Source organism: Lepus europaeus, chromosome 21 (assembly GCF_033115175.1).
Source record: "Lepus europaeus isolate LE1 chromosome 21, mLepTim1.pri, whole genome shotgun sequence".
In the NCBI taxonomy this organism is placed as follows: domain Eukaryota; kingdom Metazoa; phylum Chordata; class Mammalia; order Lagomorpha; family Leporidae; genus Lepus; species Lepus europaeus.
In genome coordinates, this window is record NC_084847.1 from 18,394,743 (window position 1) to 18,411,798 (window position 17,056).

Below are 17,056 nucleotides of genomic sequence, written 5' to 3' on the forward strand. Positions count from 1 at the left end.
GCAGGCGAGTGACCCCAGGCCAAGTCCCTAAAGCTCTCCGAGCCGGGGAGAGTGTCCCCGGCTCCCAAGGCCGTGGCGAGTCCAGGAAGGGGTGCCTGTGACAGATGAGACGCCACCTGCTTCTTTGTGGGTAACAGAAACCCACCTGCGCTCAGGGCTGCAGTCAGCCAGGCCCGGCCGGTCCTGAGCCATCTCAGCCAGGGTTTCTCGACCGGAGTGCACTTTGGCCCTTAGGCAGTAGCTGCAGTCATTTGCTGGGTATCAGAGCTGGGCAGACGGCAGCGGTGTCTGGTGGGCAGAGGCCAGGCACGCCGGGGGCAGCCTCCCTGATCCAAGTGTGTGCAAGGCTGGGGCACACTGCTCCCCGCTCCCCGTGGCCCCCCATGAAGCTGAGGGGCATCCTGTGACCCAGAGATGGCTGGGGGGGCCTCCAGGACAGGTCCCACTTGCTGGCAGAAAGCGCAGGATCGTGGCTCTCGCGTCCCCCCCAGCCGCCAGCTTCTGCCCTGAACGTAGACGAGATGTCTGTGTTACTGAGCGCCCAGCGGGAGGCAAAGCAGCGATGGTCACCAAGGGCTCGGTTCTGCTCCTGACTCCATCAGTGTCCGCAGCCCCTGCCCTCTGACGTCTGCTTACTGAGAAAAATTGATCCAGGCGCTGTGGCGTAGCAGGTAAAGCTGTCGCATGTGATACTAGCATCCCATATGGGCACCGGTTCGTGTCCCAGCTGCTCCACTTCTGATCCAGCTCTCTGCTATGGCCTGGGAAAGCAGTAGAAGATGGCCCAAGTCCTTGGGCCCCTGCACCCACGTGGGAGACCCGGAGGAAGCTCCTGGCTCCTGGCTTCAGATTGGCCCAACTCCAGCTGTTGTGAACTGGAGAGTGAACCAATGGATGGAAGACCTCTCTCTGCCTCTCCTTCTCTCTGTGTGTAACTCTGACTTTCAAATAAATAAATCGATCTTTTAAAAAAATTAATCCATATTCCTTTAAGTCACTCGAGTTATGCCATCTGTTATGCTGTTAACAAAAGTGGGTGAAATTCACATCATCTTATAAATTTTTTACAAAGGGGGATGTGAAAGCTGTAAACCTTACCCTGGCCTGCGAGGCCCCCTAAGACCTGGGCCCCTCTTCCTCTCCCCCCAGGGACCCTGGTCCCCACTGCTCAACTTCCAGGTCTTGGGGTCGCCCACACCCCCTGTCCAATGCCACTTCTTACCCGTGGGAGCGACGGGAGGGCTGTGGGAGTGCTCAAGTGTTCACGCAAGGAGGAAGGGGCTGGACATCTTTCACTTGGCGGTACTCATCCCATTCTTAAGGTCAGATCACTTGGGGGGGAAAAGCTGAAAAGTCTTGCCTAATAAATAGTATACCTCTACTTCACAGTCTTTGTGCAATGATCTACAGGAACCAAGTCTCCCTAGGACACATTCTACCCAGTTCCCGGGAGACGCGTCGGCGGCATCAGCGGCCAAGTGGCTTCCTCAGTAGGTCACGCCCCGCATGGCGGCCACGGTGGCGGCGAGGCGGCGGGGCAGGCCCTTGCTGGCCTGCCTGTAGTCCTCGGGCTTGCTCTTGAGCAGCGTCACGATGTTCTGCAGGGTGCGGGAGGGCTGCAGGCCCAGGGCGTCCATCACGTTGGTCAGGTAGTCTGCAGGCGGCGGGAGGGCACAGACACTGCATCAGGCAGGGCAGAGCCCCAGAGCCGCCCCCCAACCCGGGGAACAAACAGAGAAGTCCCCCGAGACCCCGAGTGCCGGGCGCCCACTCTGCCCTCAGCAGGTGGCCTGCACTCAGAGGGTTCTTCCAACAGGGTCGCCCCAGACCGTGAGCTTGGCCTGAGTGCAGAGATTCAGATAAAGAACTAGCAGCGATGACTACTCCCACCTCTACCAACACACGCATGCACACACATGCACACGTATGCATATGTGAACACACAGAGTTCCCAGGACTTCCCAGTTCCCAGGGGTTCCCAGGACCCCCCTGCCTGACCACGAGGAGAGCAGGAAGCTTCCAAAGGCTCCTCTCAGGTCACGTGGGGCAGTGGCAGCCGGTGTCGCAGGCTTCCCACAGCACCCCTGGGGGACTCACTAAATACAGAGCTCAGAGCCCAGTCCAAGTGGACGAGGGTCTCCAGGGCAGGATCCTGGGTCCTGTCTTTCTAAGAGCAGCCACAGGGATTCTAGCCGCCGGGCAAGCCGGGTGCCACTGGCAGTGTGGCAGAGGAAACCAGCTGCAGCTGGTCAGCCCAGACCCACGAGCTGTACTTGACCGCAGGCCAGGAAGTGGAAACTGGGAGCCCCCGGTGGCCGGGGACATTCTGGTTTGGCCAGTAGTGGTTTCTATTACGTCCATGCTGGTGTCTAATCTGACCATCTTGCAGGTCGGCCACAGACCTCACCACTCTGTGGCCTCCCTCCCACCCTGGTGGTGTCACGCGCCCGCTTCACCTGCCCTGCCCTTCACAAACCCCAGAAGGAAGGCCCTGGCCAGGTCCTTGATCTATCCCATCCCAGCACTACCCCTGGCATACAGCAGACGCTCAATCAGTGCTGAGTGAGGGGAGCTCGCCAGGGAGGGAGGTGCAGCACGGACAACTGCCCCAAGCCACAGGTCACCCCCCAGCCTGGTGGCTTCTCTCCCCAGCGCTCCTGCCTGCCTTAGCTAACAGGAAACACAGATGAGCCTGTGAATGTCCCCATCTCTCGTCTCTGAATGCTGGCCCCCTGCTAACTGCTCAGGGCTGACTATGAAGCTAGCGGGGGTCGAGAAGGCAGGGCAGCAGGCTTCCCCCACCCTCTCTCCTGACCACTGTAAGAGCTGCCTTGGGCTGCACACAGACAAGTCAGTGCAAGAACAGAGTCTGGGAGTCCTCCCTGCCATGTGCCTGCAGCTCCCCCACGCTCCGAGCCCTGCAGCATTGGCGGCAGGCGGAGCAGGGGGCCCAGCCCGCTAAGAGGCAGGACAGCGCTCTGGTGGAGACCGGTGGTGGCTTTTGCTCCATGGCCTTGTCATGCAACGGTTCTGTGCCTCACTTTCTGACCAGCAGGACAGGGACGTAGCAGCTGCCTCCCGGGGGAGTGTGGGCTTGCCCAAGACGACGGGCATGGACAGCGTGTGGTTTCGCGTCTGGCATGCCTGGTATGCCGGTAGTAGCTTAATAAATGTTACTTAGTAATTATTCTATCAATGGAGCAAAAGCCAGGCTGCGTGACTCACTTCACTGAACACTCCTCGATGATCAGAATCCCCTAGGATGGTTTTCAAACGGCACACGTCAGGGCTTCGCTGTGTGCGCTAAGTCAGACGGTGTGGGGGTGGGGCCTGGCGAGTCTGCCTTTCCAACCAGCTTTACAGCCAAACCCAGAGCTGAAGTTCAGAGAGGACTCGGGACAAGAGTCCTGCAGGGCGAGGGGCGGAGGGGAGGACGGAGGGAAGGGACAGCGGCTCCCACCCCGTGGGGACGCACCCATGTCGGTGGCCAGCTGCTTGGTGGAGTGCGGGGTCAGCTCCGGGATCTGCAGGATGGCGTCACAGTAGGTCTCCATGGTGGCCCTGGCGATGGAGCCCAGCCAGTTGTCGGCCATGTTGTCCAGCTCGGGCAGGTCATCGCCTGGAAGGGGAAAGAGGGTCACCCAAGAAACTGCACCTGCTTGGGGAAACGTCAGCCGGCCAGGCAACCCTGCCCACAGCACGCCAGGAAGGAAACGCAGGAAATGGGGAACAGTGCAACCCTGGGTCATCGGGCACTGACGAGTCGGATGAGGATATAGGAAAGGAAGCAATCAGGTGAGGCTGAGTGACTCCAGCCCCCAAGGGCGGGGAAGGATTTCTGCACACAATTCCTGGTGGGGCTGACGCTTCCGCCCGGACACCTGGTGGAGTGTCCCGTGTCCCGCGTGCAGCAGCAGGGTCAGCGCGGGTCTGCCCCCACCCGCCCCTAGCCCAGGCCCACAGTGGGTGGGTGGGCCTCCTCCACGCCACAGCACGTTCCTCCTTGACCCACAATCAGCTCCACGGCAGCTGCTGGCTGCCGTCAAGGGACTCCCGGCCAACTGTGGGTTTCTGCACCCAAGACGAGGACCAGGCCAGGGTCACAGTCAAGAGCTCGCCTGCCAATGGCTCTGCTGTAACTCACTGTGTGTGAAACAGGCCCAGTACATCTGACTTTCCCAAAGTTCTATTTCCTTGTAGTAGAAACACTTGCAAAATTTTTGTTTGGCTTTTTTAAACCTCTATGTAGGAAAAGCCATTTGGGGGTACTATTGCTATGGTGCCAGCACCAGTGCAGTGCTGGCACCCCATATGGATGCCGGTTCAAGTCCTGGCTGCTCCACTTCTGATCTAGCTCCCTGCTAAAAAGCCTGGGAAAGCAGCAGAAGATGGCACAAGACCCTGGGCCCCTGGACCCACGAGGGAGGCCAGGAAGAAGCTCCTGGCTCCTGGCTCCTGATCGGCCCAGCTCTGGCTACTGCAGCCATCTGGGGAGTGAACCAGCAGATGGAAGATCTCTCTCTCTCTGTCTCTCCTTCTCTCTCTGTAACTCTGCCTTTTAAATAAATAAATCTTAGAAAAGGCCATGTGGGGAGGGTGCTGGACTAGCAGTAACACACCACTTGGGACACCCCCATCCCACATCAGAGTGCCTGGGTCTGTCCTGCTTCTAGCTTCCTGCTAACGCTCAGCCTGGGAGGCAGCAGCTCAAGTACTTGGGTCCCTGCCACCTGCTGGGGAAACCCTGACCGAGTTCCTGGCTCCTGCTATTGAAACGGAGAATTTGGGGAGGGAACCAGCGGATGGGAGCGCTGTCTCTCTAATTAATTAATTAAATATTTTCAAACAGAAAAAGGAGCCATTTACCTAAGCCTAAGCGTTCTTACTGGTTGTTCACCATCTGCTTCTTGAGACTTGCAATATTAAAACTCTAGAAATCACCAGATCATATACGGATGTTTGCTGTATAATTCTTTCTAATTTGATGTATGTTTGAAACTTCTCACAAAATGTTGGGGGTGGGAGGAAGGAAACCCCCAGACTGGCCTCCTCTTACTATGCTTTCAACCATGCTTGGGCCTGACTCCGTGGTTGGGCCATCTTAATAATGTCCAACCCAGTGCCTAGCACGTAGTCAGTCACTGGTAATCACAAGTTATGTGAATGCACAAACGCGTAGATGAATGAGTACAAACAATTCCATGTTCCTTGTATCGACGCAGGCTTAGTGGAACAAGAAGCTATCTTCTTCCTGATGTTTTGTAACAGTTTTCTTGCCAAAGAAGTTAAACCAGCATTTCATCTTTCTCATTAAGAAATACGTAGGGGCCGGCATTGTGGTGCATCGGGTTAAGCCATCGCCTGTGATACTGGCATCCCACGAGTGCCTGTTCCAGTCCTGGCTGCTCCACTTCCAATCCAGCTCCCTGCTAATGGCCTGGGAAAGCAGCAAAAGATGGCCCAAGTGCCTGGGCCCTGCGTCCACATGGGAGACCTGGCTGGAGTTCCAGGCTCCTGGTTTTGTCCTGGTCCAGTGCCGATGTTGTAGCCATTTGGAGATCAAACCAGTGGATGGAAGATCTGTGTGTGTGTGTGTGTGTGTGTCCCCTTCTATAACACTGCCTTTCGAATAAATAAATAAATCTTTTTAAAAATGCACAATGAAGTATCTCTGAAGGAAATAACACGATACCTGAGAGTTGATTAAATACTCAGGCAAAAATGGCAAGAGGAATATAAAGAAGCCATTCTTGAAGCTGAGTACCTGGGGTGTGTTCCGGGTGTGTACTAGGTGTGTGCTGGGGGTGTATGTGAAAATTCCTATGAAAAAAGGTTTAAATTTTTTTCCATCTAAAAAGTACACTAGCAAACAGATTAAAATCAAAATCACTCGCATAACCTCACAGCCCTTCAATAACCATGTTCAACCTTTTGGTGTACATATATTTTTGACAGAGGGAGATACATTAGTATTAAAAACATTCGGGCAATATAGAAGTATAATGGAAAGCAGAGCGACTGGCAGGGTGGGCATCTGGCCTGGTGAAGCCCCCAGGGTCCCACACCGAGTGCCCAAGTGCAGTCCTCAGTTCCTGACTGCGGCCGTCTGCCCACGCAGGCCCTGGCAGGCAGTGGTGGTAACTCCAGCCACCCACGTGGGAGACCTGGACAGAGTTCCTGGCTCTGGGCATAGTCCTGGCCAATTTGGGCATCTGAACCAGTGGATGGGATGGGACGTCTCTCTCTCTCTCTAATAAATAAAATTCTAAACATTTTGCCCAGAGCGGACCATTGTGACCAGCTTGGTAAGTATTTTCCCACACATACCAAGTTGGAAAACGTTTCAATGCTTTCACGTGCATATGTACCTAGAGAAGTGTGCAAGTTGGGATTATTCAAAGCATAAAGATTATTGTGTATTGTTTTGCATTCTGCTCTTTTTTCTGAATATTTTTGAAGATCTTAGCTACAAATAAAAATAGTTCTCTTTTCTTATAAAGAAAAGTGATACAGGGCCAGCCCTGTGGCACATCGGGTTAAGCCGCTGCTTTGTAATACCAGCAACCTGCTTCGGACTGCCAGTTCCAGGCCCAGCTGCTCTGCTTCAGATCCAGCTACCTGCTAATGTGCCCGGGAAAGCAGCAGCGGATGGCTCGAGTGCTTGGGCCCCTGCACCCATGAGGGAGACCTGGATGGAGTCCTAGGCTCCTGGCCTTGGCAGATCCCTCTCCTTCTCTCCCTCTTTCAAGTAAGGAAATAAATAAAAACTTTTTTTTGAAAAAAATGAGAAAATTGATGTTACAGATCCATCACAACACGTTTAACTGCTTTCCAAGTAAGTCGATGCTAGCATCTGGCTGGTTCTGAATTCTGTGCTATTACCAAGCCCTCTGCGGTGGGCCCACTCGCTACAGCACGTGGGTGTCTCTAGCAGCGGCTGCTGCATCCAGAAGGGTGGGTGGGCGGAGACAGCTGCGAGACGCTGCCCCTGGGAAGCCTTTCCCGCTTGACTCTCCCAGCAGCAGGCACTTCTCTTTGGCTTCCTTCTTTGCATCATAAGATGCATTCCAGGAAGGCGCTTCAAAACATTGTGGAAGTGGAATTCAAAAGGAAGCTTATTTGGGTTCAGAAGTTTTGAAATTCACGTACAGTCTGCCTATGGCACGCATTTGCCACACACTCCTCGAAGCCCCTCCACACACAGCAGAACACAGCCCTGCTGCCCTCCCTGGGCAAGAACAAGGAGCCCGGCAGTGCCTGGGCGACCCCACCAGTGCCTGGACACACAGCACAGCCCAGCCTCCCCTTCCCCCCTTCCCCCCGCCTTCCCTGCCTGCCCGGCATGCCCCAGCATGCCATCTCGCTTTGGTGGGCTGCAGGGATTCTGTCTGATTTCTTTCACTCGACAGTCTGACTGTGAGTGTCTCCCATGTCATCACGGGAAGCCGTGGTTGATCCATATTTAGTATGTCCTTGCACAACTACATCCTAACTTATGCATCCATAAGATTGGCATTTGGGTTGCTTCCAGTTCGGGGCTATAACCATGTCACTAGGAAGAGCCTCCTAGATGTATGTGCGGGCCCAGATGGAAGAGGTTCCAGGATCTAAAACTAGGAGTAAAAACAGATGGACAAAGGACATGCATGCCACCACTCTGTCCAGACGCCGAGCCACACTAAAGTGGGTGTGGGCATTTAGAGGTGGAGGAAAGCCCTGAGTCGTTCCTTCTCACATCTGTATTCACACCAGTTCTTCAAATGGAACCACACCACAGCTATGTGCCTCACACCTACTATGCATCTTTCCTAGTCACTAAATGTTTTTTTGTTTTTTTTTTTAAAAAAAGATTTATTTCTTTGAAAGGCAGAGTTATAAAGAGAGAGAGAGAGAGAGACAAAGAGATTGTCCATCCACTGGTTCACTCCCCAAATGGTCCCCCTGGCCAGGACTGGGCCAGGCCAAAGCCAGGAGCAAGGAGCTTCATTCGGGTCTCCCATGTGGGTGCAGAGGCCTAAGGACTTGGGCCATCCTCTACTGCTTTCCCAGGCGCATTAGCAGGGAGCTGGATCAGAAGCGGGGCAGCTGGGACTCAAACCAGTGTCCACATGGGATGCTGGTGCTGCATCAGCGGCTTTACCCACTGTGCCACAGCAGTGGTCCCACTGAATATTCTTTATATCATTTTAACAGCTGTACAACATGTCGCTATATGAATATTCTGATTTTGTTTAATAATATATTTTTAGATGTAACAATATCTACAGTTTCTCACATTTTCTCCAATGTTTTGCTTTTATAAACAACGTTGGGGTGAACATTTATAGAGTTACATTCATGATTATTTTATTAATGTGGCTATCTACTAGCAAGCTCCTGACCTAAAAGGTGTGTGTATCTTTAAGGCTCCTGATCTTACGTCAAGAACCCTGACAAATCCAAATGTACAATCGAGTTGTATCCTGCATGCTTGCCAACATTATGTCAACATTCACACACACACACACACACACACGTGCACACACAATCCAATAAGTTATCAAATGGTATGTATTTTCATTTGCAGTGATTAGAGGATTGACGAAGTTAAATGTGTCTTCCTATGTTTTTAGGCTATTTGAATGCCTTTGTGTAACTGACTTATTTTTCCTGTGGGATGTTTGTCTTTTTCTTACAATGTCTGCAAGACATTTTATAAGACAAGAACACTTGTATTCACCATCGTCGGTCATGTATGTTGCTATTTCTTCCAGGTTATCACCTACTTATCAGTATTTTTACTGCTTCTTTCATTTTAAAGTGTCTTCCCTTCCCTACCCTTCACTGTTTATCAATATTCGAACATATTTTAGCTTAGCAAGTTTCACATTTTAAACCTGAGCTACAAATAGTATTCTTCCAAAAAAAAAAAAAAATAACATCCTGAGTATCCTTCTGTGATCCTAAGAAACAGATGGAGCTTTTATTTGTACCACTTCTATACGTGACATCTGACAGCAACGTCTACTCTCTGCTAATGTGTAGGTTAAGTCAACTATCCCAATCCGAGTCCTCTTTGATTCTCCCCAACTGTTCTTTTCGATCTGTCAACGCCTACAGGAGGGGGAGGGGGTTCTCTCCACACCCAGTGTTGATCTGGAGCCCTCAGGTGTCTGACAGGTCCTCTTGTGCATCTCAGCGCTGTGTGCACTGGGACGAGCACCCAGCCATTACAGGCTCCCCCTGCAATGTCAGTAGCATCAAAGGATCACTCAGATCCCTCTGACTATTTTCTGATTTGAACTGCACTTCATTGATTAGTCATGCAGCTGTGTTGCTTTCTCCGTATCTGGGTTTGCATGGGAAACCTTTCAGCAACCTTTGACCTGTTCCCTTGTGATGCACATGGTTACTCCTTCTGTTCCTGTTACTAAGTGCTGATTTTTTTTGCAACCTTTCAGCGGAGGACCTATACAGCCCAGTGTACTAGCAATCAAGATGATTCTTGCTCGGCAAGCATATGGTTCCTGTTCAGATCTGTCAGGCCCAGAGAACAAGAACAAGGAAATATTTAACTTATTGTATGTTTGCCTTGTCAGCTGAGAGATTCAGAAGCCTTGGGGAGCTGGGGGCAAAGGACAGCCAGAGGCAGCTGGACAGGAAATGCCACTTCTCTACTGAACAGCTGATGTTTGACCTAACAAGGAAACCCGTTCTTGGAAGGTGTCACTTTTCACCTCGCGGGGCCCCCTGGGTGCTCGGGGGGACCCTACCCTGTGAGCTCACTTCCACCACCACTGAGTGGAGGTGCTGGGCCCTCTGCTCACTGCCTCCCCACTGAGGGACTCTGGAGCTCCCTGAAGGAGCCGCTGCCCCCCAGGGATGCTCTGCATATTGTGAAAACAGGCCAGGCCGGCCCTTTCTCTAATCCAGTCTGGCCAGAATTCTGAGGGTGCAATGGGTGGGCCCCTGCCTCCCTCCACCCCTAGTTCTCGTGCAGCGATACATGCATGCTGAAGGGCAAGGGTCCTGAAATGAGCACCCAAACCCTGCCTTGTGCCCACTGCTCCTGGAGGAGCAGGAGTGGCGCCTTGGTCCTCGCTCACCTTGCTCAGGGGGAAACGGAAGCTTTCCGGCGTGCAGGGCCAGCTCCAAGGCAGAGTCCTCCTGGGTCACGAACGGCTCAAGGTTCAGGGGCAGAGACATGATGTACTGCCCAATCTGAAACAAAAGGAAGTGCTTTTAGCCGGAGACTGATGTACACAGGCCGTTCCCTCACGTGGCCCCACTGCAAAGGCACAAACTCCAGAGACACAAAACTGCCAGGCCTGGGCAGCCCCAGGTCTGATCTTGCCAATGTGTGCTAATGCTGAGGGAAAAACGTATCAGTGGTAGGGGCTGGCATGGTGGCACAGGAGGTTAGGCCTCCACCTGTGACGGTGGCATCCCATATGGGCACCAGTTTGACTCCCAGCTGCTCCACTTCGATCCGGTTCCCTGCTAATGTGCCTGGGAAAGCAGCAGAAGGTGGCCCAAGTCTTTGGGCCCCGACATCCACATGGGAGACTCGGATGAAGCTCCTGGCTCCTGGCTTTGGCCTGGCCAAGTCTCAGCCACTGTAGCCATTTGGGGGTTGAACCAGTGAATGGAATATCTCTATCTCTCCCTCTTTCTCTCTGTAACTCGGCCTTTCAAATAAATTTTCAGAAAAATTTTTAAAATTAATACTTTTTTTAAAGATTTATTTATTTGAAAGTCACAGTTACACAGATTGAGGAAAGGCAGAGAGAGAGAGAGAGAGAAAGAGAGGTCTTCCATCCAATGGTTTAATCCCCAGATGGCCGCAACAGCCAGAGCTGTGCTAATCCAAAGCCAGGAGCCAGGAGCCTCTTTCAGGTCCAGGAATCCAAGGACCCAGGCCATGTTCTACTGCTCTCCTAGGCCACAGCAGAGAGCTGGATCAGAAGTGGGGCAGCCGGGTCTCGAACTGGTGCCCATATGGGATGCTGGCACTTCAGGCCAGGATGTTAACCCACTGCGCCATAGTGCCGGCATCCCATATGGGCACCAATAAAGGTCCTGGCTGCTCCACTTCTGATCCAGCTCTCTGCTATGGCCTGGGAAAGCAGTAGAAGATGGCCCAACTCCTCAGGTCCATACACCCATGTGGGAGACCCAGAGGAAGCTCCTGGCATCGGATTGGCCCAGCTACGGCCACTGAGGCTATTTGGGGAGTGAACCAGTGGACAGGAGACCTCTCTCTGCCTCTGCCTCTCTGTAACTCCACCTTTCAAATAAATAAATAAATCTTTAAAAAAAATCAATAGTAGTTTGTAGATTATACCAGAGTACATCAAAAAGTTCACAGAAAATGTGTATCATGAAAAAACTAGGCAAGAATTTTAAAAATATTTTGCACCTGAATAAATTTCTTTTAATTTCATTTTCTATAATCTTTTTGAAGTCAGATAAGTTGTCATGTGCCTATTTTGAGTGAAAGACTATACTAAGTAAATGAAAGAGAAAGAAATTCCAATTTAATTTCCTGTAACCGGCTGGATACCTGATTAGAGGGAGCTCAAGCTAATAACTTTCTGGCAGCACTGTGGGCCGTGGGATGTTTAGCCCGACCACAGCCAGGGCACAGAAAGTGGAAACGAGGCTGGATCACCCCTGAGCTCTCGGGTCTGGGCAGACTTTGGAGTCTGCATTAACTTCTGGCCTCCACGCCGGGAGAGGGCTCTGCCACCAGGTACATGTGCATGAAGCCACACTGAGAAGTCCTTATTCTGACTTTGGCTGACAGAGATGAGATGAACGTTATGGAAGAAGCACCCGGCTCCTGGCTTTGGACTGGTGCAGCTCCAGCGGTTGCGGCCATTTGGGGAGTGAACCAATGGAGGGAAGACCTTTCTCTCTGTCTCTCCCTTTCACTGTCTGTAACTCTACCTCTCAAATAAATAAATAAATAAATCTTTAAGAAAAAAATTCCATGACAGCTCCACAATGGAGGCACACAGGGCTTGGGTTCTCGGGTGAAGGCACAAGGCAGACGTCACCGTGTGAGATTTCAGAGCCTGGCATTCAGGGCACCCACTGGAAGGAATGGAAGGAAAGGCCACGTGCAGGTGGTCCAGGTGACTCAGTTCCCAGGGGCGCTGGGAAGGCAGGAAGGACTCCACGCGGCCCTGCTCCCCTGCAGGGCTCTCTCTGTTCTCCTTAAACAGCAGACCTCTCTAACCCACAGTTTCTTCTAGGAGATCCGTTTGCTGCTGTGCCGCTAACCATGAAAGCACTCGGCACAGAGCCCGGCACACTGGAGCTGCCCACTGTAAGTGCTGACCTTGACTTCGAAACCACGTAAACGCCGTGCTTCTCTAACAAGTCCGAGGCGAGGGAGGGATTTGGCCCCCTGCTTCCCGACTTCCCAAGTCATGACTTCCTGCTGGACTCCCGACTCTGATGTCCTTAGGCACTGGCTACATCTCATCCTGGGAGAAGGCGGGGAAGGGGCGAGAACGTGACGTCCTCACACAGCCCTGTGACACTCCCTCAGCACTCAGGAACTCGGTGTCGACTGTGCAAAGCAAACGCCCAACAGCACCGATGTGGTGACGAATACTTTCCCTACAAGGGCCAGAGTCAACTCAGGTCGGGGGCATTCGGCACAGCAGCGAAGACACGACTGGGGACCCTGCACCCCGACGGTACCTAGTGTCTGGGTTTGAGTCCCAGCTCTGTTTCTAATCCCAGCTTCCTGCTCTGTGCATCCTGGGAGGTGGCAGGTGATGGTGGCACAATTGCACAGGCCACTGTCACCCACAAGGGAGACCCAGATTGGGTTCAGGGCTCCTGTTTTGGAACTTGCCCAGCCCCAGCTGTTATAGGCACTTGGGGGAATGAAACAGCAAATGGAAAATACCTTTATTTCTCTTTCTGCCTTTCAAACAATTAAAAATTAAAAAACCTCAAGGTGAGGTCTGAAACTCTACGGCCACCCTGGAGAAGCACCGAGCAGCCCTTACGTTGCTGATGTACTCGAGAGGCGTGAGGCTGAAGGCGGGCAGGTCGTCCGTGAGGGTTTCTCCGATGCCAGCTGTGTTCCAGCTCTGGGGAGGGAAGCAGAGGCAGGGATCACCACCACAGCACCCAGGCAGCCTGGGGGGTGTCATGGGGGCGGGACTTCCCATGAAAATGCAGGACACAGCCGCTGCCCTGCCAAGGCTGCCCTCCGAACCACCCCCGCTCAGCACCCATCTTCTGAAGCCCACCACAGAGAAAGGATTGTTTCTTTGTTCCTGCATTCTTGCAGATCCCTAAAACAGGAACCCCACCTTCTCTGAACGACAGGGTAGGAACGGATGCCTTTTGTTTATCTCGCTGAGAATGGGAAATGAGACGGGATTCTTTGGGTCTGAGTTTGAGTTTCTCCACCTGCTGGAACCAGGGTACGAAGGGGCTGACCCAGGCAGCCTCACTCGCCCTGGGCCTCCAGCCCTTGGAGGACATCAGGAGTAGGAGCCCTGCAGGCCCCACAGGGAACACACGTGAGCCCCTTCTGCTGGGGGCACCGACGTCTCCTACATTCAAAGCTGCTGACTTATTCCTCCCTGCCATCTGGATCCACTTCTCAACGGAACCTGCAAGCCCTGGCAGCTGTCCCTCTGTCCGAGGAGAGCCCCAGCACCAGTGTTTCCTGAGAGCTGAAGTCAGGTGTCCTAGGGCCTCCTCAGCTCTCTGCACACACTTAGCTATGTCAGCAGCACAGCTCCACACACCTCTGTGTGCAAATCTCGCTTCCTGATTCCCACCCGAGCCTCCTCTAAAGCCAGCCTGAGGCACAAGGCCCTGTCTGGCGGGACTCCGTGACTCCTGCAGCGGGGCTGGGGCTGCTCTCTGCGGCCACCTGATGCCGGATCCGGTTGCTTGATCCTTTAAGTCGCCTTCCAGGACTCGGAGCCCAGGCGAGGCTCGGCAGGCTTGGCCATACTCCCCAGCACCGTGCCCTGCCCTGACCGGCAGTTTCCCAGACTCCTTGTTCATGCTTGAGCATCCTCTTTCAGGTGAAAACATCCTTCCTGTTCTCCAGTCAGCTCGCAGCCCACCGGGAAGGAACACTCCAACCGGCCTCATTCACCAATACGGACCCAGGTTGCACAGCGCCTCACGCTTGGCTTTGCAGAGAGGAGACCGAGAAAAGTAAGCTACTTGGGGGCACTGAGCCCCCGGCCTGCATCCCCCCACCAACCATCATGCCCTCTGCCCTCCACGCCTGCACACACGCAGGCTTCTACACGCCAGATTGTACCCAGGAGAAGTTGAGAGAGCAAGAGGTCAAGATGATGAGAAAGGGGCTGGCTACAGTCACCTGAAATAAGCCTGGGAGGGGCCAGAGCTGTGGAGTAGCAGGTAAAGCTGCTGCCTCTGATGCCGGCTTCCCATAAGGGCGTCAGTTCAAGTCCTGGCTGCTCTGCTTCTGATCCAGCTCCCTGCTAACGCTCTTGGGAAAGCAGCAGAGGATGGCCCAAGTCCTTGGCCCCAGCACCCATGTGGGAGACCTGGATGAAGTGCCTGGTTTCAGCCTGGCCCAGCACTGGCTATTGCAGCCATCTGGGGAGTTAACCCGCGGATGGAAGATCTCTCTCTCCCTCTCTCTGTAACTCTGACATTCAAATAAATAATCTTTGGGGAAAAAAAAAAAAGACCGGAGTAAGGCACAGCTCTGAACATAAGGCTAAGAAGAGGCTTTACAGGGGCTGGCTCTGTGGCACAGTAGGTTAATCCTCTGCCTGCACTGTGGGCATCCCATACGGACACCGGTTCTAGTCCCGGCTGCTCCACTTCCAAATCCAGCTCTCTGCTGTGGCCTGGGAAGGCAGTAGAAGATGGTCCAAGTCCGGGGCCCTGCACCCACGTGGGAGACCTGGAAGAAACTCCTGGCTCCTGGCTTTGGATTGGCTCAGCTCTGGCCATTGTGGTCATTTGGGGAGTGAACCAGTGGATGGAAGACCTTTCTCTCTGTCTTTCCCTCTCACTGTATACAACTCTACCCCTCAAAATAAATAAATAAAATATTTAAAAAAGAAAAGGCTTTACAGTCAACAAATTGCAAGGGCAAAAAAAGAGAGAAAAGGAGAGGGAGGGGAAATACCGTGTTCAAGAGAGACATAGAAGGCAGGTCAGTTGCAACGTGCAGGATCCTGGATCCTGGCTCAGTGAGAACACATCAGGACACCCCTAAGACACCTGAAAGTGCTAACGCTGACCGAGGATCAGGCGGAATTTGTTTCCTTATTTTAGGGGTGGTTAGGGTATTGGGATTCTTACGTTAGATATGGGAGGTATGAAAGGGGATGGCCAGGAGGTGATGGGCGTTGAAGCAGGGATGAGTTTACAGACTTCCTCCTACTCTTCTCTCTCCTCGTGTGCGTGTTCGAGAATTTCCCCCGGTAAAACGTTTTCAAATACAGACTAATCAGCCTGGCGCTGGGGACGCAGGGGAGAAAGGGACTCGGAGCAGCGCTCCGTGAAGATGCAGGCCATGGCTCTGGCTGGGACCAGGGGCGCAGAGCAGGTGCGAGGGTCAGAATCCATCCAGGGATGATGAGAACCTGAGCTGGGGCAGGGCCGGGGGACCCCGAGAACGGGAAGGAACCTGACGCCCGGTGGTTTGCAGGCAGAGGGGCAGTGAGTGCGCCCCAGCGGTGGCAGACAGGGAAGCCGAGTGGTGGCCTGAGCAATGGTTCTCAGGAGACCAGCAGCAAGGTCAGGGGCAGGGCAGGAGCGAGTGTAGAACACGGACGCTGTGGGCTGGGGGCCCTGGGAAAGGCCCAGGCAGGCGGCCAGGTCCCAAAGAGCAGGAGGCGTGGAAGGGCTGCCGGGGGAGCAGCCTCAGGCAGGGAGGCGAGCTGGAATGGCAACAGGGAAACACCAAAGAACACTTCATAATCGCTCAACGCGCACTGAGAATGGCCTTCCAACGGGCTTTTCTCTCATCTGTCACCAGGCAATATTGGCAAATGTCAATAACCCGTTTTGAAACTGAATATGGTGTTGGTTTATCGTCTCATGTTATAAAAGGGCCATATGATTTACCAGCAAATGTTAAACACAAGCATTTCTTGAGCCGGGTTCAATTTCCAAATCCTTCAGCCCCAAGTGTTTGCCTTCGCATTGTGAGCTTGTGTGCTGGCTGCCCTCCCTGCCCCCCACCGAGAGCTGCTCCTAATCTCCAAAGCGGGCCCAGGTCCATTCCCAGGGGCCCTCGGGTCAGGGTGTGGCTGGGGGAGCTGAGAAGGGGAGATCCCAGCCACCAAGAACTGAGTCATAGCTGTGAACTTGGGATGCAGGTGCAACAAAGGACAGGTGGGAGGCACTGAGGAGGTGCATGTCCTAAGCTTTGATAAAATTAAAATAATAAAAGCAATTAACTCCGGGGCCAGAGAGGGGAGGTGTGCAACAGAAGAAATGCCAAGGCCATGCCTTTTCAGAGTGGGTGAGTCAGCTGTCAATGTCCAGGGCAGAAAGCAGTGACCCTGCTCTCGTCATTGTTTTTAAAATGGAGATCCTTGGGGAGCTACTATTTTCTGGGGTGAAGAAACAATATCTCAAGTTTAATAACCTTTTGTCATTGTATTTAGTCTCTCTTTTATTCTAAAAATTCCAATAAAACTTATATTGTGTACATTTTTTAAAAATAGCATGCAGAGGGGCCGGTGTTGTGGCCTCACTTGGGGTGCCACCATCCTATATTGAAGTGTGCGTTTGATTCCTGGCCATTCTGCTTGGAAACGGAATTGGAATTCAGTTTGTTGCTAATGCACCTGGGAAGGCAGCAGATGATGGACCAAGTACTTGGGCCCCTGCCATCCATGTGGGAGACCAGGATGGAGTTTTGGACTCCTGGGTTCAGTATGGCCCAGACCTGGCTGTTGTGGCCATTTGGGGAGTGAACCAGTAGATAGATAATCTCTTTGTCGCTCCCTCTCTACGTTGCTCACTTTCAGATAAATAAGTCTTTTTTTAAAAGGGAAAGAAATTAAAAAGAAAACAGCATGTGGGGCCAGCGATGTGGCAC

General features: G+C 53.0%; 1 protein-coding gene across 1 annotated transcript in view; it reads right to left on the reverse strand.

Annotated features, from left to right (window-relative positions):
* Window positions 1-959: 959 nt before the first annotated feature.
* The window catches only part of COG7 (component of oligomeric golgi complex 7), a 69,137-nt gene continuing 53,040 nt past the window's right edge, over window positions 960-17,056 (reverse strand). Inside the window, exons 14-17 of the mRNA XM_062180424.1 lie at window positions 13,005-13,088; window positions 10,086-10,200; window positions 3,476-3,619; window positions 960-1,654 (exon numbers count right to left, since the gene is read on the reverse strand). Coding sequence (XP_062036408.1) covers window positions 1,488-1,654; window positions 3,476-3,619; window positions 10,086-10,200; window positions 13,005-13,088 — 510 coding nt within the window. The 3' untranslated portion in view covers window positions 960-1,487. The remainder of the gene's footprint in view (window positions 1,655-3,475; window positions 3,620-10,085; window positions 10,201-13,004; window positions 13,089-17,056) is intronic.